The sequence below is a fragment of the Camelus ferus genome, chromosome 20 (assembly GCF_009834535.1).
Source record: "Camelus ferus isolate YT-003-E chromosome 20, BCGSAC_Cfer_1.0, whole genome shotgun sequence".
In the NCBI taxonomy this organism is placed as follows: Eukaryota; Metazoa; Chordata; class Mammalia; order Artiodactyla; family Camelidae; genus Camelus; species Camelus ferus.
The window spans coordinates 20,134,266-20,158,544 of NC_045715.1; the positions used below are offsets into that span (position 1 = coordinate 20,134,266).

Here is a 24,279-nt window from a genome sequence, read left to right on the forward strand (position 1 = left end):
TGTGTAAGATATATATTGATGACTTAGGGATGAACGGTCATGATGCCTGCAACTCACTTTCAACTAGTTCAGGAGAAAAAAAAGTAAGTAGACAAATAGATGGATAGATAAGACAGGGACTAGTAGAGCAAATGTGGCAAAATGTTAGGATCTGTTGAATCCTTGTGTTGAGTCTTTGGGTGTTTATTGTCCCTTTTTTCAGTTTTCCTGTGTGTTAGACAATTTTCAAAACAAAAAGTTAGAATTTCCATATTTTTTTTACACAGTAACAGAAGCCATTCCAGGCAGCAGCTCGTTAATATAATTTCTTCTTTGTTCTCCCGTGGAAACAAAAGATTCTCAATTATGATATTTCAGAAGGCACACTAAGAAACATATCCAAACTTTATTGTCTCTTTATTCAAGTTTGGTTTTAATATTTTATTAAAAATTCTTGAATTTGTAAATAGTAAAACACTGCAACTTACTACTGACACAAGAATGACAATATACTAGCAATAAAATCAAAGTAGAAGCTAAACTATTTAGAAGCAGTAGCAACTCCAGAATTCAAACTTAAACAGGCAGTTGTAGAGTTTAGTAAGGCGCAAAGCAGCCGCTCAGCCTGCAGTGATACTGCCCCACCGGCAGATGGCGCTGCAGAGCGTCTCAGGTGCAGCAGGAAGCCCATTTACCAATGGCTGTCGCTATCTCTTAATCAGCTTGAACTGATGAGTTCATGTTATAATTTATTTTATTAATTATATTTACTGCTTATTGCAGTTACTCTTAACTACTTACTAACTGGTACAGAAGTGTTTTAACAACTGGTTGAGCTGTACCAGTGCAAACCGGCTGAATGTCAGCGCTGTTTCCTCCTATTACGGCAGAAGCCACGAGGCTCCTGCCGGAGGGTAATCCCTGCACTGGGACTGTCAGTGCCACCCCCGCCCGCTCTCCAGGGCTTGTTTCATCACTAGTCCCCACTTTGCACTCTCAACCTTTCCTCCTTCACTTAACCCTTCTTCCAAACAACATGTTAAAACGCTCAAAACTTTAAAACAAAATTCCTCATTTTTACATATTCTGCTCTCTACATTTTTCTCTTTGCAAACACAACCACACTTCTTGAAAATTATATCCTTTTCTCCACTTCCTTCTTCCAAATTATTCCTCAATCTTTTGACATCCGGGACATCTGATCTCACCTATCCCATGGAACTGCTCCCGCTAAGATCAGCAAGGCTCCTTGTTACTAAATCCAGTAGGACACTTCATTCTTGTCATCACTTCTCAGCAGCATTCCATGTGGCGCCCTTCCTTCCTCCTTCCCCTGGCTTTCATCGCACCATACTTCCTAGGTTTTATCCTGTCTGCTGGTTCCTCTTTCCCTGCCCTCACTTATATATCTCCTCCACATTCCTCAGCCCTCTTCTCTTCTCATGCTAAACACTCTCTGGTGGATGATCTCAGCTACTCTCCTCCCACCCACATGCTAATGATGCCCAAATCTGCGGCCACACCTCTTCCTTCAAGCCCCTGAATTCTGGTTTCCCTTCCCTTCCCCTGGATCTCTGCAAAAGCCTCTGGTCTCTCTTCCTCTTTTCAAGCCAGTCTCCATACTGCAACCAAAATGATCTAAGGTACAAATCTCTCCTTCTTGGTCTTAGGCTTAAAATTTTTCAGCATTCCTCTGGATAAAGTCTTCATCTTTAGCATTGCTGACAAAGCCCAGTGAGAGCTGGCCCAACCCTACTTCTCCAACTTCACCTTTCCTCACTTGTCTGCCCCAGCCATGCTGAATGAGTCTTCCCAAACTGTCCTGTGCTTGTTCCTTGACTTTTGCTGTCTCCTCTGTGAGTGAGCCTGGCTAACTCCTGCTCTATCTTCAGGCCTCAGCTTGGATCTCTGTTCCTCTAGGAGTCTTCCTCTAACTCACAAAGACTGGCCCCTGTTGAGTGTTCCCATAGCAATTCTTTACCACAGACCACTGATTTTTTTTTTTTCAGCCTCACATAACTTACTACAGCGTCACAGCTTCCAGACCTGTCCTCCACTCCTTCCTGACCAGCATCACAAGACCCTTCTATGTGGAGCCACCAGTAGCCCACGGAACCTTGTTCCACCCTTCTCATGGCACTTATCACACTTTTTTGGTAATTATCTATTTAATTGCTTCCATTTTTCAATAAATTGTGACCGTTTCTGTATCACTAACCACTGAGCAGCAACTGGCAAATAGTAATTGTTTTAATTGTTCGACAAATATTCGATTGTCTAATGAATCCCTGGGGTGATTACATTTCTATCTACTTAGTTACAACAGTTCAATAGATTCATGTAAAGTAATTCCTTTATAATTTACACAGTGCTATGGAATTATATTATTATTAGTGTCTGGCTATTCTATTCTTGGAGGGTAAGGTCTATTCCTTAGTCAACTTTGTTTTGTCCCAGAACTCAGCATATCTGACATTGTCTTCAACCAATTTTGTTGATTGTATCAACGATAATAAGAAATAAAGAATTAGAGGCCCAGATAATTGAACTACTCTGGACCACACACAGCTACCTTGTCCCAGAACCAGGACTGGAACTCAGTCTAGAAAAAGGGAAGCTCAGAAGGAAGTTGCTCAGCATCTAAATGGAATTCCAGCATGAAACAGAAGCACTAGTTTCTCTCCATCAAGAAACAGAAGCTGTGGGAACTCTCAGAGCCTGAGACCTCCATGGTCAAGTATCTCCACAGTGGATGTGGCCCAGGTAGAGGGGTATGAGGACAGGGATCCTGGGTATTTCATTGAGGAGACTGGCCTCAATTTCCTTGTCTTTTAGTCAGTTTCAACCTCAGCCTCAGGCACTGGTTTTGGGGTATTGTTTATCCTACCAAATCTGTTGCTAAGGTAGTTCTTTCCCAGTGTTACTTTCCTACAGAGTGAGTCACTGACAGGGACCTGAGAAGAATCATTTCCAGTCTAGCTCTCTGGGGATGTTAGGGTTACCTCCTTCCAGATCTTCAGCATAAAAACCCCCCTCCCCAGCTTCCCCTCCAGCGCCAGGCCTCAACTCTCATCCCCACTCCCAGATCTCCTAAATGCCCCTGGAGAAACTCAACAAGACATAAAGACAAGCAAAGAGAAGCAGCACAGAGGCAGGGGTACAAATAAAATTCTGACTTTTCTCACTTTTCTCCACTTTTTGAGACACTCCCAACGTCCCCAGTAGCAGTGCTACCTCCAGCAGCAGAGAAGTCCCTGAGCTTCCCTGATCATCATGAATCCTCACAGTACACTGAGCTGGGGTCCCCTTTCTTCCATCAGAAGACACAGCCCTGCGGCTAAAAAGACTAAGATGGGAGACAGGTGGCTTTTTCTCTCCACTGAAACTTTTTTACAGCACATTTTTGACAATCATCATGCACGTTCACATGCCGGTAGTATTTAAACTTTGCACTGGAGTGCAAATTCCCGGACTATGTCCTCACTGGGACCAATGACGGGGGAGCTGGAGGGAATGTGTGGCCCAAACACCTCAGCCTCTTTTGACCCTGGGGTGACAGGGTCTCTGCTGGAATTACAGACACTGGCTGGGGGCCCCAGAATCAAAGTGGGATGCTTGAAAATGAAGACAGGAAGCTGGCATCCTGCTTCTCCTCACCCCTACACCTAACAGCTAACCTATCAAACAACTTTTTGCCACTGCCCAGCCCAGACGACACTGTGGCAGCCAATAAACCAAAGCCTATTCTCTCTCTTTTCTCCAAGAATTAAATCTAGGAGTCCAACTGCTTGCTTGACAATGGAGAAGTACAGTCAGGCCTAAGATGCCCTGACTCATAAGAGAGCTGATCTCTGCTGAGATGTGCCTGACATGGTAAGACAGCTCAGACCCTGCACTGGGTCTCCCTGGCTCCGTCCCAAGCCAGGGTAAGTGGGATTCAGACCGGTTCTGTGTGCGTCCCTATGAATCTAGTACACCGAGTGTATACAGGGCTTTTAAATAATGAAACTTAACGCTTAAAGGGCTCCTGATCAAATCATAAATGTGCACGCTACTTGTTTGCCAGTAATTAAGACTACTCGTGCACATTTAATTAACATTTTCACAAGCCTTTAGTCTTAATTAAATATTTCCATCAACAGGAGGTTCTAGAATTATATTGCATGAGACCTAAGGATTTGGAGAACATTATACACCCTTCTTAATCCAAAAAGTAGGGTGCCTGATAACGGGATCTTGATCATGGCCAGGCTGTCTATTCAGGTCAGGCATCTTTATATGTTCAGTGCGTAGCATAAGTCCAGACACACAGTCAGCCCTCAATAAATATTTGTTGACTTTGAATAAATCCTGTGAAAATCTCACTTGGAGACATCAGCTGTGACAACTCTTCACTGCTTCTTCTCCCAGAAGCTCCTGGTATAACCCAGGTCTGGCAGCAGGGGGCGCAATGGCTGCTGCTCCAGTCCCAGAGGGCCTGGCACAAACTCTCAAAGGAGGATGGATTTAGAACAGGCCTCAAAAGCCTGAAGTGACCCCCCTTCCCCATGTTGATGATGGGGTTCCTAAGGTACAAGTAAGAGAGTGAGCAGAGGAAGCAGGTTTCAGACCTTAGAACCCACTGAATCAGCTCCTAAGAGAACACTTCCTTTGCAAAGAGAATGCTTGGAAAAAGAAGGGAGGAGAGCAGAGAAGCCTCCCACAGCTGCTTTCACCTCAGTCCATCTGGGGAAGGGGCTACAAAGCAGACAATCTTTATTCACAACTGGGGCGGCAGATGGGAGAGACCCCAGGTCAGTCCAAAAGCAAAGATATTAGGGGTGGGGGGAGGATGGAGCAGGACAAGGACTCAGCACTCGTCCTCGCCCAGCAGGGCGTAAGGGTTTCGGGCGGCCAGGCTGGACCCTGGAGCTGAGGTTGGGGTGTCCTCATCCCCTTCCCCCTCCTCATCCGCATCCCGGTCCTCCTCTCCCTCCTCCTCACAGGAGCTGCTCAGCTCTTCCTCTTCCTCCTCCTCCTCGTCACCTGCTGGCCCCACCCTGCCCTGCAAAACCACCAGCTCCATGGTCTCTGGATGGGACTCCCAGGTGCCTGGGGAACCAAAACAAGAAAAAGAATGGAGGAGAGTTTTGAGCAAGAAACTAACACCAGGAAAAGATGGGGAAGAGGCAAAGACTACGAATAACAATAACTTTTATAGCTGCTGGCATTCATCTGTTCACTCATTCATTCAGCCTCTCATGTGCTGGGCACCAAACAGAAGTTCTGCACACGTTAACTCCAGTCTCGACCCCCACCTTGCTGGGGGCAACTACCACTCTGGCTTTGCAGATCAGGAAGTCGTCTCAGAGATGCTTAGTAACACAGAACTGGCCGATGGGTGCAGAATCCGGAATCCTCGCTCTGTGTGGCCACAAATCTCACACCCTTTTGCCTGCGCTAGAGCAGGGGCTGGGGAAGGACACTGGCTGACTGACCTTTCTGCTCGCTGTAGCCCGGCGGGTGAAAACACAGGCTGAGGCGGCCATCCAGTGCCAGCCGCAGGAGGCTGTTGGCCGCTCTGTACACATCATTTCGGGCCGCCTTGGCTGTCTTGTAACCACGTTTCTCTGCCCAAGCTGGAGGGAAAAAAGGATAATGGGGAGGGAAGCCCATCAACTGGGCCCAGTCACCATCACCCCACTCCCCTAATGCAGTCTTTCCAGTTTCCCCCAGAACATTCCAAGCCAAGATCTTGCCGGCCCTGAGACAGAAGTCTAGGGGTGAGTGGCTGGCCACCTGGTTGATGGCAGGACTTCTGCGGAGAGAGGGGAGGGGAGAAGCCAGGCATACGGAACCCACCTTCACAGATGTCCCAGGCACACCAGGGGTGTTCTGCGGAAGGGTCCTCAGCCTCTGGATGGCGCAGGTGGAGCAGGGCCTGCACAGGGATTCGGGAGGCCAGGTAGCCCACGGCCGTGTATGGCTCCTGGATCTGGGCGATGGGGTAGATCCCCGCCAGAACCTGAAGGGAGACGAGAGCGCTCAGCACCTTCCTGGCCTCCAGGCTTCTCGCCACAGCTGCCCGCTCTGCCCTCGTACCTGCAACTGCCTGGGCAGAAGGGAGGGGAAGGTGAGGCCTGGACAGTCACAGAGCTTCACGGAGGGGGTGAGGAAGTAGGTCTGAAAGTACCGGGTGTGGCCCGGGGTTCTGGAGACGCTCACGACCTTCCGCCCCACCAGCCCGTTGATCAGCGAGGACTTGCCCACGTTGGGGAAACCTGAAGAAGACAAGGAAAATTAACATCTGACCGATCCTAACTTTGGGACAGGCAGGATGCGGTACTGTAGCTGAAGATGAAAGGGAAACTAGGGCGCAGGAATAAAGGAAGCCGTATAACATTTCAAGTTACAAATCAGGCTCTGGACTCCCAGGGCCAAATCCTGGCCTCCCCGCTTAGCCAAGCTTTGTGACCTCAAGGCAATTTACTTAATTTTCTGAATCTCTGTTTTTGCATTTTACAGAGCGGATACCTCCAGCCTCAGAGTGGTCAGGGTGAAATGAGAAACTAATACAATTGTGTGGCTATGCCTGCAGTAGACTGAGTGCCCGATACCAGTGAGACACGCATCCCATGATTATCAAAACTTCTCCAAGAAGGAGACTGGAAGCCCAGGGGCTCACTGCCCTCTCCTCATGACACCACCTTCATTCTGGCTGACTTCAGCATCTGCACAGATCTCCCGGGCAGCACTCTGGCCTCTCAGTGCCAGAATCTCCCTTCCAAAGGTTTTGTCAACCCCACCTCTGTGCTCTGAGCCGGACCTGACACTTCACACTTTACAAACCTCAACTGCAAGCACCCCTCTCTCTGCCCTGACATCCATCTTTCCAGCTCTCTTATTCTGGTTCCTCCATTCCAATAAATCTGACCCTGACTAGCACAGATACAGCATTCAATAATCAGCCCATGGCTTCTCTTCCCTTCTTACCCAACTTAGATTCCATGATCCAGCTGGACAGCCAGTCCCCTTCATAGACCTTCAACTCCCTGGCCCCGCCTCTCCCCTTTTTAGTCACCCGGCAAAACCCCAACCCTGTAAAATGCAATTCTGTCCACTCAGCACCTGCTCCCGGGCAGCTGACTGAGCCTGGGCAAAGATGCACCACGGTGCTGACTGTGCTGCGTTTACAACCCGTTCGAGTACAGCTGGCCCTCAGGATCCACAGGGAATTGGTTCCAGCAGCCCCTGAGGATACCAAAATCCATGGATGCTCAAGTCCCTTATATAAAATGGTGCAGTACAGTCAGCCCTCCGTACCCACGGGTTCTGTGACTGTGTCTCCTTTCAGAAGGGGAGGGGGAAACAACTCTCTTTTGACAACCCCTACCGGCTATCCCTCTGTTCCCTTTATAGTAAAACTCAAAGACTTATCTATTTTTTGTCACCACTTCTTCATGCCATCTTCTTTGTGACTATGAACTACAGCAGACGGTGCAGTTCTGCCACTGTCAGTGCTGATCTCTTGGGGCCACCCTAATCTAGCTTTCTCTCCTCCACTTCACTGAAACCACTGATCTCCATCCTGCCCAGCCGCTGAGCAAGTCTGTTCTTATCTCACTCAACCCGTCAGCAACATTTGATACAACTGAGCCCTCCCTTCCTCTCCAAATTTTTTATCACTTTTTAAAACTGAAGTATAGTTGATTTACAATACTGTGTTAGTTTCAGGTTTACAGCAAAGTGATTCAATTATATACATACATGTATGTATCTTTTTTCTTTTCCATTATAGTTTATTATAAAATACTGAATATAGTTCCCTACGCTATACAGTAAGTCCCTGTTGTTTTCCTCTCTAAACCTTTTTCACTTGACTTCTGGGACACTCCTGGTTTCGCCCTCCTTTGCCCAGCCTCTAAATGGCCTGGCCTTCTCTCCGCCTACCTCCTCTCCCATATCTCATCCAAGCCTATGGCTTTAAATACCATTTATATTCACTAGTGGCTCCCCAGATTTAAATCTTGCCCAAATTCAAATCTCCAGTCCTCTCCCCTGAGCTCCAGGCTCCTATACCCACTGCCTGGTCAACATCTCCACTTGAGATATATAAAAAGAATCTCAGATTTAATTTCTGATTTCTTTCCCCAATCCCTCCAAACCTGCTCCTCTCCCAATCTTCCTATCTCAGTATTCCCAGCTGCTCAGTACAAAACCCTGGAAGTCCTCCTTTATTCCTCACTTTCTCTTAGGCCCCAAGTGCAACCCATCAGCAATCTCGTTCTCTAACTTCAAAATATATTCTGTTTCTGACCTGTCTCCCCACCTCCACCTCGACCACTCTGCTCTGAGCAAGTCTTATTTCTCCCTAGTCTGGGACAGCCTCTGACCACACTCTCTCTGCTTCCTGTCCTGCCCACCCCCACCATTCTCCTCTCAGCAGACAGAGCAAACTTCTAAAATAGGAAATCAGATCCTGTCATTCCCCTGCTCAGAACTCACCACTGGCTTCTCATCAGACTTGGAATAAAATCCAAAACGCCTTCTCATAGACCTTACATGATGTGGCCCCTGAGCTTTCTGACCTCATCCTCGATTCTCTTTCGTGACTCCCATTCCCCAGTCCCCCTGGCACTCTGGCTGGTCCTACAATCACCAAGCTCGTTCCCACCTCAAGACCCCTTGGCCTGGAAGGAACTTTCCTCACGTCTCCAAATGGCCACTTCAGCTCAGCATCCAGGCTCTCCTCAGGGGGGCTTTCCCTGAGGACCTCTCCTGTCCCAGTCACTATTCCCTAAATACAGGATTTCAGATCACGCATCAATGTACTCCCAAGAAAACAAGCTCCGTGAGGGGAGGGACTTTTCTGCCATTTTCACAGCAATGTACTCCATCCCTAGAACAGCACCTGGTGCTGGGTAAGTATCTGTCCGATGGGTAAGTGAATGAGAGCTGGAGGGAAATCCAAACTCAGCGCTGCCTGGGCCACAGCAACGCTCTCCCCATTCCACCACCCTGAACCCAGACAGGTCAGTGCAGTGGCTACCGAGAGAGGCACAGGGGAGAGGCACAGGGCCCCTGTGTGGGAGAGCTGGGCTCAGACGCCAGGGGAGGCAAAGCTGGGGGGAAATGGCTAGAAAGGGGAGCCATCCCGTCAGCAGTCAGGCAGGTTTTTGTCAAGACAAAAAGGAGACTGAAAGATAAGTCAGGAGCATTTCCAAGGAGCTAAACTACTCTGCTTTCCTTAATTTCTCCTGGACTGGGCCTTTTTTTGGTTCCAGTTATCACCTCGCTTACCACACCTTTGTCCAAGTCACTTCTCACCTGTCCTACCTCAAAAGAAAAGGGGCCCTGGCCCTAATCTTCTGTTCCTTTCTCCCCAACCAAGAGCACAGACAAAGCTCTTAATTAAGGGAAGATTCTCACAGACAGCAGACCTAAACAGTTAAGACCCAGACAGAAGCTGATACTTGCTAAGCTCCTACTGCAACTTAAGGATTACTCTACTCTGGACTAAGTACAGAACTGAAACAGTCAACATGTAAATCGCTTAGAATAGTACCTGGTACACAGCAAGCATCATATAAATGTTAAACTTTTAATAATTATTACTTATTACTTTTATCACTGTTTGCCAGGTTTTGTTAGGCCCTCTGTACACTTCCTTCCAGTCCTCACATCCATTCTTTTAATTGAGCATCACTGTCCTCATTTTTTAAGTCAAAGTCACTAGACTGAGAGTGGATAAATAACTTGCTCGAGATCAACAAACTGAGAGAAGAGGTGGCATTTAACTCCACCGTGTGGCGATCCTGCCACCACAGCACAAGACCCTGGAGCCTAACAGGACCTGACACCTGCCCTCTTTTCCAAATACTGAAACTCCGTGCCCCCAGAAGGCCACCACTCGTGGGCCACCACTTCCTTACCCACACAGCCAATGGTCACCACCCCGTCCTTGTAGCGCTCTCGTGTGGGGCCTGTTGGCTCCATGGCTGAGTCAGTCTGCTGCTCCACCAGGACGGCCGGCCCGTCCTCCTCTTCCTCCTCCTCCCCGGAGCCATTGCCCCAGGTGGCCCCAGCCACATCCCGGGCAATCTTCTCCCGCCAGCTGCTGAGGTCCACTGCATAAGGAAGAAGAAGAAGGTTCTCTCCAGGGCCACTGTGTACAATGGCACAGACCAGCTGATGGAAGTGGTGCTCTCTGGAGTTGGACACCATGGCCGACTCTCCCCAGCATTCACCTGACCCCACCGTGGAATCACGTGCATTTGAGTTTCTGACTCAGAAGAATGAAGGCAGCAAACCACTGGGGCTCCTGCCTACCCGCTGCCTCTCTTGTCCCACTAAGTCAGGCTGCTCTCTCTTCTGTCCCTCCCTGTGGTCTCTCGCCTGAGTCCAGAAGAGAGGGACTGACTCCGGGAAAGGTGAGCAAAGTGAACCAAGGCCTTCATCTCTCCCCGGGCCTCCAACAGCTCCCCTCTAAGGGGCACATACCTTTCCCAGCAGTGATGGCTTCACAGGCTCTCAGTAGCTGCTCTGGCCCCAGGGCCCGAGTCCATCCTCTCCCCCGCCTCCGACTCTTCTTCAAGACTGAGATCAGAGGGCACAAAAGCATAAGCACACCCCATGGGCTTTATGCACCCTCTCTGTCCTGCCACCCTCAGGCCCAAGATCAGGTTCCCCTCTGTCCCTGCCACCCACCTCTCCCACTCCCACATTGTTCTCTTCATTGCCCACTCACCGCTGCTAGGGTCCTGTGGGGTGCGAGGGTCCCGAGGAAAAGAGGTGAAAAGGACAATGTGGAGCTGGGGATAGTGTTGGTGGAAATAATGCTTCCAGGCAACCACAAGGGCTGGTGGGGCCAGATCCACCTTGTTCAGGACCAGCACCAGGGCCAGCCCAAGCTCTCCAGTCACATACTCATAAAGTGCTGGTGGGAAATTCACAACCTGGAACAGGGATGGTAAGAGGAGGGAGTGATAAGAGGTCAACCCAGGGTTCTCTGCCTCCAACTCCCCATTCACCAGGCACAGCTTTGGAGATGAGACCCTGGTGGTAGCAGATCCTGGGGCAACAAGGATAAATCAGCCAAACTGAACTAGGAGGACAAGCTTGGGGTAAGTAACACCTATGCATTGGTCTCTAGGGGCTTCGCACAGGGCCTAATTAGGGATGGAAATGAGCTAAAAACAAGATGAAGAAATAGTGACCCCTAGCACACTGGGGTGAAGGCTGGGATCACACACAGGGATGGGAGTTGGGATAGAAATTAATATCTATTTTCACATTTAGACAACTGTCTACATGTGTACGGAGGCATATGTACGTGCAAGCCATGTGTGTGCATGTTTGTATTGAGAAGAGTGGCTGCATAAGAAAGCATGTGTATGCATGCACATATCTAGGAGCACACAGGCGTGTGTGTATGTCATTAAGGACCTCCAACCTAAATGTCTGCACAAACCTCAGACCTCCTTTTCTCCCACTGGAGAACAACAGCAAGTGGCAAAGCCAAGTTCACACAGGGGCCGTCCAGCAGCAGAGTCTAGAGCCTTAACCACACCCTAGCATCCCAGCTGAGGCTGAGTTCTGTAGTGACCCATGTGGCAGGCCAGGGGGTTAACCCCCAGCTGTCTTCATAGAATCCCCTGGAGCTCGACACTAGGAGCTCTATTAGCTCTGAAGGGCTAGGAAACAGCCCACTCTTTCATCAAAAAAATATAGGAGAGTGGAATCAATTGACCAGGAGAGGAGTGATAGACTGTGACATGGATGAATAAAAATTGAGTCCTTGACTGAAGACATCAGCATGGGGTAGAGGAGACCAGAAAGGAAGAGATTACCTTTCTGGCTCCCAACTCCTGCCTCTGCCCTTTACCTATCAAGAATCTTCCTCCCTCCTCCCCTTCGCACGCCCTCATCCCCAGGACTCACTGGATGTCGGATATCAGTAATTAGCAGAACAATGTCAGACATCTCTAACACTCGCCACAGCTGCCTCCATGTCTGAAAAGACAAGGTCAGAGAAGAGAACCTGAGCTCAGAGTCACTCTCCCGCCTGACCCCAGACCAATTTGACCATGGGTCACCATGCCCCACTCCTGTCCCCACTGTATTCTTACCTCCAGATTGTGCTCGAAGTAGCTGAGCTTCTCAGAGGTGTAAGCCCCGTGAATCTTCCCAAGATACTCCTGGAAGCTCCTTTCCTCCTGGCTCATCAGTTGCTCCTTGGACATCTCATAGTTCCAAGGAGGACGTCGGGGAAAGTCCAGGACTAGGAAATCAAGAAAAAGCCCAAATAAGTCTGAGAATAGTTTCAGGACTCACGGGTGCATCCCAGACCCCTTCCTCCCAGTCAGCTCTTACTCTTCCAAACTCCTTCCCTCAGCCCATTGCCTGTCCCAAGCATCCTGGTGTTGGGCTCTCACTCACCGGAACCTGGCTGATAGACCTCCCGGATGTCCAGCTCCAGCAGCTCAGCACTGACAGGCTGCAGCACTTGCTCCCGGGCTGCTCTCTTTCTCCGCTCCACCTCCTCGCGGCTGTCTCGCTCAAAATGCAGCCGGTATCTAACAGGACGAGACCAGCAGGTAACTTCGCAAAGCTTTCTCTCCACTTCAAGTCTCCCCTCTGAGTCAGCCCTCCCCCAAAACTCCTTCACGCGGTGGTAGGCCTTCCTCTAAGTTTCGTCCTTCTGAAAGTCAAACTCTCTCCAGCCTCTCCAGAAGGGAAGACTGTGATCCGCTCCGGTGACCCAGCGGCCCGTGAAGAACCGCAGCATCCCAGGCCCACCATCTCCTGTTTCAGGCCTCCAACAGCAGCAGCCTGCTTTCCCCCAACGCTCTAACTTCCGGGTAGGCGGGGAAGCCCGGGGCAGAGCCCCCCGCCCACTCTCACCGATTTGGGTCATAGCCTCGCGGGCCCAGCCCCTGGGAAGGCTGCTGGTTGAGCCTGCGGATGTGATGGGTCACAGACTCTCCATCTGAGGTGTCGGTCTGCTCCTCCCGCCGCTCCCGGCTCCCGCTGCGGCTGTTGGAACTGGATCGCAGCCCATCTTGAAGCCCTGCGGGGAGGAGTCGGTGACGCCAGTGCTAGCCAGCTCTCAGGGGCTATAAGACCCCCTTCCTCGGTCGGCCTGGCTCCTCCTCACATCACCTCACTTCTTTTGAAGCCGGGTCCTCCCAGCTACCCTACCCAAGACCCTCCCGGATGTGCGTGGAGGGAGGCACTCCTCCTCCAGGGATCTGCGGGGATGGCGCCCCATTCGAGCAGGAGGGATTCCCCTCCCCCAACTCTCCATCCTTCCCCACCCCTTCCAGAGGTAGGGGGCTGGGGTGAAGGAATCCCCTCCGCGGTCGCCCACGCGCGTCGGCGCGCGGCCACCACCCACTCCTACGCCTCCCAGAGGTGAGGCGGGCACACCCCTCCTTCCAGATGTGCGGGAGTCCGAGCCCCGCCCCCTCCTCTAGCTCCCGCACTGACCTCGCTTCCGCTCCCGCTTGTCCTGCAACTGCTTCTTCTTCTGCTTGACGCTGAAAGGCTTCTTCCTCGGCATGGCCCGGACCAGTCACCTGGCCCGCCCTCCGCCGAGCTCCCGCCGCCTCAACTGACTCCCCCGAGGGCTGCCCCCGCCGCAAGGGCCCGGGACCCTGGAGGGGGCGGGGCTGGAAGGTGACGTCAGCGGGCGGGCCCAGCCGATGCGCCCCGGCGGCCGGGGTGCAAGGCAACCGAGGGGGAAATACAGTCACTTCCCTCTGAGAGCGAGGCGGGAGGATGATGCTGGGTGGGCTACCCGCACGTGAGAGCCAGTGGCACAGAGAGGGCGCAGCGGCGGCGAAGAAGAAGGCGCGCGTGGGAGGATCGGGCTAACTTCGTCACGGACGCTACCAACTCGCGTTCGGAGGAGGGGGGAAGCGTGTCATCACTACCTTGCGCGCTTGGGAGAAGCTACCACTCACCTGGAGGGGGCGGTGGAGCGGAGGGCGGGCCCTACCAACTGGGGGAGAAAGGGGCGTGGACCCGCAGAAGCTACTTTACCAACCCTCGCTGGACCTTAGAGGAAAGCCGCGACTGCGCGTCCGGCGAAGGAAGCCGAGGTGCTGGGCTACCCTGGCGGCAGGGTCAGAGGTCTTGAGGGGCGGATGGAGGTCTGGAGAGCCCTGGGCAACGCCCTGCGTGGACCGAAATTCCTTGTGAGGACGATGATAAGGAGCAGGTTTTCAGTTCATAAGTGCAAGCGCTGGTGAGGCGGGAAACCCAGGTGGGACAAGGATTTTTGGAGGGAGGTCATAGGGCACGAAGTTGTGCCTGCAGCTGTTACCATAGAAACCGGGGACCGGATGTGGCGATCTTAGGATGCGACAGCTCTCTCTTATCAGGCCTTCTGGCCCGAGAGCCTTTCAACTCTATGGCACACTATGAGGAGCCGGCTGTGGGGTTTTTTTCAGCGAGAGGAGAAGCGAGCAACTTTTTCAAAGCATTTATAGAAACGCGGCAAAGAAAACGTTTGAGATTGCCACCATGCCTGGCAGAGACCGAGGGAGGCGGCTGATTTGAGAACGAGCCGCACAAAGGGTCCCCGCAGCCTTCCGGAAGTGAAATGGCGGGAGTCTCAGCCTCACTGTCCATCGCCCCCCCGGAAGCGGAAACGGAATCCCAGCGTGCCCCTTCCTCACTGCCCTCCAAATCCCGCTGCAGCCATTGCCGCAACCACGATGCCGAAACGAAAGAAGCAGAATCAGCAACAGCAGCCAGCAGCAGCAACAGCCTCCACTACCAGAGCAGGAAGAGATTGGAGACGAGGAGGATGGGAGTCCTATCGGTGAGGAGCCTGGGAGGGGTGTGCACATGCCTGTCAGCCGGTAGAGTCATGGGGTTAGGGGCTGAAAAGGTGCGGGGGAGGGGACTCCAACGGAAGGAGGAAGGGCGCACGCGCTGGGGCGGGGGCGGGGGCAGGACTGTCTGGGATGGAGCATACTAAATGAGTTCTTACTTGACCCCTCAACTTCAAACTGGCCCCTAAACCTTTCTAAAGAAGGCAGGGGAGAAGATAAAGAGCTTGTGTGCGCAGCCGCAAAACGACAAGGGAGAGGGTCAATAGAGAGGTCCCGGATTGCAGTGACTGAGATGACAATTTGTGAACGGATTTTCACAGGGAAGGTGGAAGTGTAGTTTTCTTTAAACTACTCTGTGGCGGGGTGAGGGAGAGAGCTATCTGATTGGTCAGCAGTTAAAGAGAGGGATTAGAGTGCCTCTGGAATCTCTTGGGATCTTTTGGTTAGCAACAATGTAATAGAAAAGAGTTTGTAGTTACCCTTCCCTCACTATCCCCCTTGACTGAGTCTCCACTTTGCAAACCTTGAAGAGCTTTGCAGATAGGTGGGGTGAGAACTTGTAACACTGCCGAGAATATACCTGGCTTTACTGGTTAGATTAAGAAATGAGTAATAGAAAAAAACAGGATCATCAGTCCTTTAATCCATTCTGATGACCGTATTTTCATGTCTACTCTTAGGACCACCCAGCCTTCTGGGCCCTCCCCCCATGGCCAATGGAAAGCCTGGCGACCCCAAGTCAGGTGAGGAGGAAGGGGCCCTGATCCTTTGGTTAGGTCCTGGAGAAAGGAGCAAGGGAGGGACTAAAACCTAAAAAGGAATTAAAATTTAAAAATCAGGGATTTTGTACGTAAATGAATGGAGAGATGTTGTGTATTGATAGATTGGAATACTCATTGTTGTAAAAATGCCAGTTCTTCTCAAATTGATCTGTAGATTCAGTGCACTCCCGGTTATAATCCCTACAATGTTTTGGTAAAAATAAACATTCTACATTATAATATGGAAATGCAAAGGATCAGAGTGAGACTGCAAAGACTGTCTTGAAATGGAAGGGCTTACCCTGAATGTCAAGACTTATGTAAAGCTACAGCAGTTATGACGGTGTGATATTGGCGCAACAATGGACATGTCAACAGAACAACATAAAGAGTTCAGTAACAGGCCCTCACATAAATGGCCACCTCGCTTATGATGAAAATGGAACTGAAATAGTGGTCTTTTCAGTAAATGATGCTGGATTAATTAGATATTTGTGGGGGAAAAAAGAGAAATTTGATCTCCTGTTCATACCATATATGAATGTCAATTCCAAGTGGACTGTAGATCTGAGTATAAAAGATAAAGAAATTATTCTAGAAAACAAATATATTTCATGATCTTAAAGTAGATTAGAGTTCTTAAACAGACAAGAAACACACACACTAACCGTAAAGGAAAGATAAACTGAACTACGTTAGAAAATATGAACTTCTGTTAATCAAATGACACTAGTAAGAAGTTAATAAGAAGCCCTAGTGTAGAAGAGACTTGCAACAAATATAGCCTTTAAATAAAGAGCTCAAATCTAGAATATATAAAGAACTCACTGACAATGGGCAACTCTGGAACTCTCTGGAAAAATAGGCAAAAGACCAGAACAGCCACCTCATAAAAACTGAGATCTAAATAGCCAAAAACATGAACAAGAACTCAACATCATTAGTCAAATAAATGCAAGATAAAAACACATAACTTTGAAACTGAACCCCTTGTATACTATTGGTGGGATTGTAAAATGGTGCAACCACTATGGAAAACAGTATGGAGATTCTTCAAAAATTTAAAAACAGAACTACGATATAATCCAGCAATTCCACCTCTGGGTTTTTATTCAAAAGAGTAGAAAGCAGAATCTTGAAGAGGGATATGCACATCCATGTTCTTAGCAGCACTATTCACCATAGAGATGGAGGCCAGCCAAATGTCCATTGATGGATGAGTGGGAAACAAAATGTGATATAATCATACAATGGAATATGAGTCAGCCCCCAAAAAGGAAGAAAGTCCTGTCATGTGCTATAGCACAGATGAACCTTGAGGCCATTATGCTAAGTGAAATGAGCCAGTCACAAAAAGGCAAGTACTGTATGGTTCCACTGATGTAAGGTATCTAAAGTATTTAAAATCATAGAAGCAGAAAGTACAATGGTGGCTGCCAGGGGCTGGGTGAAGAGGGGAAAAGTGAGTTGTTCAGTAGCTATAAACTTTCAGTTTTGCAAGATGAAAAAGTTCTGGAGATGTGTTTCCCAACCATGTGAATCTACTTAATGTTATGGATATGTACACTTCAAAATAGTTAAGGTGGCAAATTTTTCATCATGTGTTTTAACCACAATTAAAAAAAAAAACACTTTTCACACCAGAATGACAAAAATGAAAAAGATCAACATTACCAAGTGTTGTCAAGGAACTACCAGTTGTATGGAACAACTGCTCGTGGGAGCGTGAATTGGTACAACCACCACTTTGGGGGAAAAAAAGGTTTGACTTTCTTAAACTTGAGCATACACATACTCAAGGACCCAGTACTCCCTTTACTGTGTATACACTCAACAGAAAAGCATACGTGAGTGTAACAAAAACATGTATAAAAATGTTCATAGCAGCATTTTTCATTATAGCCCCACACTGGAATCCACCCACATGTGCACCATCAGTAGAATGGATAAATAAGTTGTGTGTACACGCAATAGGATACTACACTGCAATGAAAATGAAGGAACTCCTGCTACAGGTGACCTGGGTGAATTTCATAAACACGATGTTGAGTGAAAGGAACCAGACACAGGAAGAATGCACACTGTATGATTCCATTTATGCAGAGTTCAAAAACAGGCAAAAACTAACCTATGGTGCTAGAAGTCAGGATACTTGTTTCTTTTGGGGAAGAAGGTGGGATGGTAGGGAAGGAGGGCCGCAAGGGGGTAGGGCTTCTGAAGTGTTAATAAGGCTCTGTTCTTTCTCCAGCCTGTGTTAATGGACACTCAGATGTGTTTACTTTGGTGATAATTGAGTTGTGCACTTAAAATTGTGTATCTTTTTGTATGTATATTGTACTTCAATAAAAAGTTTTTAAACAAATATGAAGGCTTCATTATCTGAGTTTAGCTGGCCATTGATCACTTTTCCATGTTCCTCTCTCTCTCTCTCTCCCCCCTCTTTCCAGCTCTTCACAGAGGTCCTCCGGGATCAAGGGGACCAATAATCCCACCGCTGCTGAGTCTCCCACCTCCTCCCCGGGGCAGAGGCCCAATTCGGGGAGGCCTAGGCCCCAGGTCTGGCCCATACGGTCGTGGTTGGTGGGGAGTCAATGCTGAACCTCCTTTTCCTGGACCAGGCCATGGAGGTCCCTCCAGGGGAGGCTTTCACAAAGAGCAGAGAAACCCTCGAAGGCTCAAAAGCTGGTCTCTTATCAAGAATACCTGCCCACCCAAGGATGGACCCCAGGTTATGGAAGGTGAGGTCCATATTCTTTATGCCTGCACACATTTACTAGCCATCACTCCCAGAGTGACCCAGTGCCCAGAATGCCTGTGGCTCTTCTCTGGGCTGTCCTTTGTCTTTTCGAAGTAGGAGTAGCCCTGAATGTTTTTTCTCCCAGGAGAAAGACTACCATTCCATAATATCTGGAAATGGTAATGAGTAGGAAATCTGTCTTCTCTGCTTTTTGTTACAATTTTTTTTTCTTCTCAGTCGCATTTTAAATTGCCTGATTTTCACTTGTTCACAGACAAATCCGACCGCCCTGTCTGCCGACACTTTGCCAAAAAGGGCCACTGTCGATACGAGGACCTCTGTGCCTTCTACCACCCAGGCGTCAATGGACCTCCTCTGTGAGACTGTGCCTTCCCATCCAGGCTGGAAGGAGCCCTCTGACCTAGCGGCCATACACTTCCCTAGGGCCCTGAGATGGCTACTCTGAGGTGGTTTCACTCACTACCCTCAGTCAGTGATGCCCACCCCCATCGCCACCTCCCCAACTTGGGGTCCAGAGTTGTTCCATCGCTGGTGCGCGGTGTGCACTCTTCTGATCCCGCTTCCAGAGACTCGTCTTCAGGACCCCATCTTCGCTCCATTCAACTGCCTCCTGGATCCTTTTCCCCCTCGCCGACTGACTGCGGAACAGGAAACCTCTTCGGTGCTGTTTCTTGTGCATCTGTCTGCCCAGCCCCCGGGATTGCCCTGGATTCCTGAGAGCCCTGGAGCAGTTTCCTGCCAATCCCTTCTTCCAGCTACTTGTTTGAAGTTCTTTTTACGTGACAGCCCCTACCCGCAATGTTGTCAGCTGCTCCGTGACACTCATCAGGTCGTCTGACCTGGGGTCAAGTGTGGATGGCTGGTCCAGAGTTACTCCCCGAGAGACCACTCTCCCTGCTTCTGGATTTCGTAGTTTCTGCGTCAGTAGCATGATCCCCACCGCTATGGTCTGTGATCACTGTGCTTTGTGAAACTGTGCATCCCCTGTAGCCTTTCTCGGTGTCTGTGGCATTTTTGTGACTTCCCAACACTAGAGTAAGTTTTTCTGCCAAAACGAGTGGGGCCGTCGGTGCCCTCTAGACTTCCCCACCTCCCAACATGGGAGAATTGTGAAACTTCACACAAGACTGCCTCCCTGGTCCTGCCCGTTCCTCTCCTGGTGTCGGTTTCTCTGGGTTTGACACAGGCCCGAGAGATGTCCTTCAAAGCCTCAGATGGGCCTACCCTGTCTCCTCTTCCAGCCCATTTTAGTTAGACTACTTCATTGTGAGGCCACCAGCCCTTTCGTTTGAATTCTGTGAATCTCCACCTGGGCTACCTGTGGGTGGAACTTGGATAGTACTGTCGCCCTCTTCCAACCTTCTTCCCCTGCATCCCTGGCACTGGTTGTTTTCTGTGAAAACGGCAGTGAACAGGCTCAGTTTTGAACTGGCCCTGAGGAAATGGGTCAGGAGTTGTGTGGGCAAGAGGGAGGGGTGAGAGCCGTTGGAGAACTGAGAATGAATTTTTTTTTAACATTTTTTTACATTAGTAATAAACACAGTGGAAACAAACATTTTCTTTAATCCCTGTGTTCCAGTCATCTCTGGAAATGCAGATGAGGCTGTGCTTGGAGTCAGTTTATTCTTCACTTGTGTTCGTATGCAGTGGTGATAGAAGTTTCTTCCAGTCTGAAGGAACCCATTATCCTATGGGCATCAACTGGAGCAGGCTGCATTACGTTCAAGGGTAAAGTTTTGTTGGAGAAAGGAAAGGCCAGGTATCCATGGAGTAATTTTTAAACATTTTACCCATGTTTATGGTTTGATGTTTATGGAGTGTTAATGACAAAGCAATATGTCGATAAATATTTGTAGAGCGCCAGTGGGCCAGGCAGTATGCCAGGCACCAGAGATAACAGCCAAAACCAGTGAATTTAAGATCTACAGTGGGAGGCATGTTCATCAAGAAATCACAACTTCACGTGAAGCACTTGTCCAAAGTGCAATGAAGAAGCGAGACCTGGTGGGAGAGTATGTAATAAAGGCAGTCTGGGAAGATGGCAACGGGGACAAACTGAGGACAAGCAGAAGGTGAGGTGGGAGAGCATTGTCCAGGCAGAGGTGTTAAGAGGACGTGGGAAGAGTGGGAGGTGAGGCAGGAGGAAGAGGACCTCGACCTCTCGGCCTTGCAGGATGTAAGGGTCTTTTGGAAGTGGCAGTTAGAAGGTTACTTGAGTAGCCTGAATGAGTCGTGCTGGTGGTGTCTTGGGTAGCAGAGTGGGGAGAAAAGTGGACATTTGGAAATAAGGGATCAAAATGAAAGTATTTTAGGTTTCTCTGGGTCATTCTGGCTTGCATAACCAAGTACCCATTTAGACAGAAAGGTATTAGGAGAAAAACAGAATGCCTCTAATTGTTTTGGAATGGTTGAGTCTGAGCTGCCTTTTAAGACATTCAAGGAGAGCAATTAAGTAGTTGGGTATACAGGCTTGGTACTCAGATTAAAACTGGAGACGGGGGAGGATATAGCTCAGTGGTAGAGCGCATGCTTAGCATGCATGAGGTCCTGGGTTCAATCCCCAGTACCTCCATTAAATAAATCTAATTACCTCCCCCCAGAACAAACATGAACTCCCTACAGAATTGTTACATTAAAAATAAAAAACTGTAGACATAAATCTGAGTTATCTGCAGTGTAGGTAGTGGTTGAAGCCATGAGCATGGATATATTCATTCACTCTAAATAAACACCTACTATGCCCCAGTTTATCAGCTTTAAGTTCAGTTGTAACAGAAACCAAAATAAGTCTTAAAGCAAGATAGACGTTTATTATTCAAGTCAAGAGGTCATACAACACTTGTGTGACAATCATGCCACCACAAGGTCCTCAGGTATTCAGAACATCTCCTCCCCCCAGCCCTCAGCTCCATGATTCTTGGGGTCAGACCCTCCTAGTCACAGTCTGAAGTGAAGCTCTAGCTTGTTTATTTATCCTCCAAGCCTCAGGATGGAGGAAGGGCAGAGGAAATTACCAAGCTAACCTACATGTTAACATGTTACTGGCCATAACTTAGTCCTGTGGCCAATACCTAGCTGCCAGTGAGGCTTGAAAAGTACTCTTCATCAGGCAGCCACGTGCTAAGCAAACAATTGGCTTTTCAGCGCCAATGTGTAAAAACATTAGGGTAGGATGAAATCCTCAACCAGCACCTCCCTGCTAAACCTTGGGCATGCAATAAGAGAATAACACAGTAAATGTGTCAATGCCCTCCAGCCAGAGACCACACAGGAACCATCTATAGTTAAACAAAGGTGGGTCTGTCACCTGCAGAGATCTCATTAAGAGAGGATTAGGAATGATAGGATTAGGGGTTTATGTTAGGTGATTTGGGGGAAGATTCAGGGAAGTGGGGAATCTGGGTTTATAACCTGCAGAGATCTCATTAAGAGGGAGGGATGACAGGATTAGGGTTTGTGTTAGGTGATTTGGGGGAAGATTGAAGGAAGTGGGGATTTGGTCTATATTGGGTGCTTACAGGCAGGGGGTGCATTTCTATGTACATTTTAGTAGTCATCCTTTGGTATCTATCATCCTTTGGAACTCCCTCATATGCCAAAATCCAAGGATGCTCAAGTCCCTTATATAAAATGGCATAGTATCTGCAGATAACCTACACACGCACACACACACACACACACACACACACACGTACACGTACACATACACATTCTCTCCTGTAATACTGAATACAATGTAAATGCTATGTAACTAGTTATAAATACAATGTAGATGCAAGGTAAATAGTTGCTGGTCTGCAGCAAATTTAAGTTTTGCATTTTGGAATTTTCTGGATATATTTTTTCCCCTAGCATTTCAATCCTAGGTTAGTTGAATCCGAAAATGTGGCAGCTGTAGACACGGAGTCTCATCCAGAGAGGAGGAATGAAACATGGCAAAAAAGCAGCCAGGACTCATTTTGGCTGAGAGGGACCTATTTAGCATTTATGGTTTGTTTAGTGACCTTGTTTTTTGTCTGCGCTTTGACAAGGTTATAGACTTTGTCTTAACCTCATCACAGTCACAGATTGGCCTTGTCTGACATTGGTGTTCTGTGAGGTTATGTTCAATGTGAGAACATCACAGCCTTGATGTGAGGGCCAGGTCAGCTCTTGGCAACACCAAGGCCTAACTGTTAGTGTCAGGCCAGTTCCCAGTTGTCAGGGGCTGTTCTTCCTCAAAGGTAAGCAAATGAATAATTACAGGTTGTGATTAGTGATATAAAGAACATAATGGGGCACTAGAGAGAGGATAATGGTTGGGGGCTACGTAAGATGTGGTTAGGATAGACCTCGCCAAGGAGTCTGTAGCTGAAATCACCTGAGAGTGTCAAATGGGAAGACAAGAGGGCCTAGGAATTAGCCTAGAGGAAAGCTGATATTTAATGGCCAAGGGAAGAAGGACAAGGATGAGCCTGACAAGGAGACTAAGGCGGGATGGCTAGAGAGGCAGGGAGAGATCTTTAGAGTGTGGCATATTCTGGTTGCTAGCTCCATGCCGGGTACCATGCTAAGTTCTTCCCATTCATTGTCTTATTTAAGCCTTACATTCATCCAGTGAATACTCAGTGCCTATTCTGGGCCAGGCCCTGGGATGTATCAGTGAAAAAGACCAAATTCGGGCCCATATAGTGCTTTAGTCTATTGGGGATAATAGGCAATAAATGAGCTCTACCACTGGGCTCTATTACCCAGTAATATAATCTTAAGACATAAATGCTGTGAAGAAAAACAGTGAGGGAAGAGGCTAGAGAGTGACAGAAGGAAGAAAACAGGTCATTACTACAACAGATAGGGCTTTGAGGAGGTAACATGTGAATAAAGGCAGAAATTAAGTGAAGAGGCTATCATATGAATATCTGGAGGAAGTGCATTCCAGGCATAGGGAACAACAAGGGCAAAGGCCTGGAGGCAGGAATAAGTTTGAGAGGTTGAAGTAAAAATAGAAGGCCAGTGTGTCTAGACAGTAGGAGATGAGATCAGGAAGTTCAACTAGAGATCTCAGAAAGGATGCTGGGTAAACAGTTGGATTCATGAGCCTGGAGTTTAGGGCAGAAGTTGGGATCAATAAGAGACATTTGGGAATCTTCACCAGTTATGGATGGTATTTAAAGGCATGAGACAAAGAAGAGTGTCAAAGATTGAGGCTGGAGGCACTTGAACATTTAGACTTCAAGGGGAGAAGTCAGGAAAGGAGAGAAAGGGAGCAGACAATGAGATGGAAAGCAAACCTGGAGAGAACTGTGCCCTTGAAGAAAGCAAAAAGGGGAGGGAGTGACCATCAGTCAAATGCTGCTGGGGAGTGAGTAGGATAAGGACAGAGAACTGGCCCCAAACTGTTGACCTTGGCAAGAGTGGATTCAGGCAATGGTAGGGACAAAAGCATAGACTATAGTAGTTTAAGGAGAGAACGGCAGATAACAAGGCTATTGGGAACGCCTTGCTTACACACCTATTCAGTGGTAGAATTAGAAGTGAACCCAAATCTTGATTGTGTTGGTGATTTAATGGCTGTATACATGTCAAAACTTATCAAAGTGTACACTTGGAAGTTTATTGCCTATTTGTGCAGTTTGTCATATCTCAATTATACTTCAGAATAGCTGTTATCAAAAAAAGGGGGGAGTGAACCCAAGGTCCACCGCATCGTGATTTCTGTTGGGCTAGAGTTCCTCCTGGTTTACACCTCTACACCTCGGGGTTTTGTGACACATCTGAACGCTAAACCGACAAGGCCTCTTCCTGAGTTGGTGGACTGCGCCTTTCTGTCGCTAACCAGACGTAAGGGGCAGGCAGAAGGTAGCGTTCAGCTTAAAAAAAAAAAAGAAAAGAAAGGATGCTTCACCCTTTCGAACTAGTCGGAAATTACTACGTTCAGTACTTAGTCACGGCATCGCGGAGTTCTCAGATCCTCATAAAGTCT

The 24,279-nt window shown here is 48.6% G+C and overlaps 3 protein-coding genes and 1 long non-coding RNA gene across 4 annotated transcripts in view; 3 read left to right on the forward strand and 1 right to left on the reverse strand.

Annotated features, from left to right (window-relative positions):
• RPP21 (ribonuclease P/MRP subunit p21) overlaps nt 1-2,196 on the forward strand; it is a 28,080-nt gene extending 25,884 nt beyond the window's left edge. The window contains exon 6 of the mRNA XM_032463503.1: nt 1,989-2,196. The gene's annotated coding sequence lies outside the window, so the exon portion shown is untranslated. The remainder of the gene's footprint in view (nt 1-1,988) is intronic.
• A 660-nt stretch (nt 2,197-2,856) lies between these two features.
• Nucleotides 2,857-14,052, reverse strand: GNL1 (G protein nucleolar 1 (putative)). Its single transcript, XM_032463457.1, has 12 exons — nt 13,447-14,052; nt 12,862-13,027; nt 12,397-12,533; nt 12,087-12,238; nt 11,899-11,970; nt 10,706-10,913; nt 10,459-10,554; nt 9,891-10,085; nt 6,061-6,239; nt 5,821-5,983; nt 5,457-5,597; nt 2,857-5,070 (listed from the first exon to the last, which is right to left on the reverse strand). The coding sequence occupies exons 1-12, from the start codon at nt 13,517-13,519 to the stop codon at nt 4,829-4,831; spliced, it is 1,824 nt and encodes a 607-aa protein (XP_032319348.1). The 5' UTR covers nt 13,520-14,052; the 3' UTR covers nt 2,857-4,828.
• LOC116658371 lies at nt 10,094-12,868 on the forward strand. Its single transcript, XR_004313755.1, has 4 exons — nt 10,094-10,388; nt 10,992-11,081; nt 12,353-12,554; nt 12,681-12,868. It is a non-coding gene; the product is annotated as an uncharacterized LOC116658371 (long non-coding RNA).
• A 221-nt stretch (nt 14,053-14,273) lies between the features above and the next one.
• On the forward strand, nt 14,274-19,882 carry PRR3 (proline rich 3). Its single transcript, XM_006191608.3, is given in 5 exon segments — nt 14,274-14,720; nt 14,722-14,785; nt 15,479-15,541; nt 18,007-18,297; nt 18,571-19,882. Coding segments are annotated over 5 exon segments (567 nt in total). The 5' UTR covers nt 14,274-14,678; the 3' UTR covers nt 18,678-19,882.
• The last annotated feature ends 4,397 nt before the right edge of the window (nt 19,883-24,279 follow it).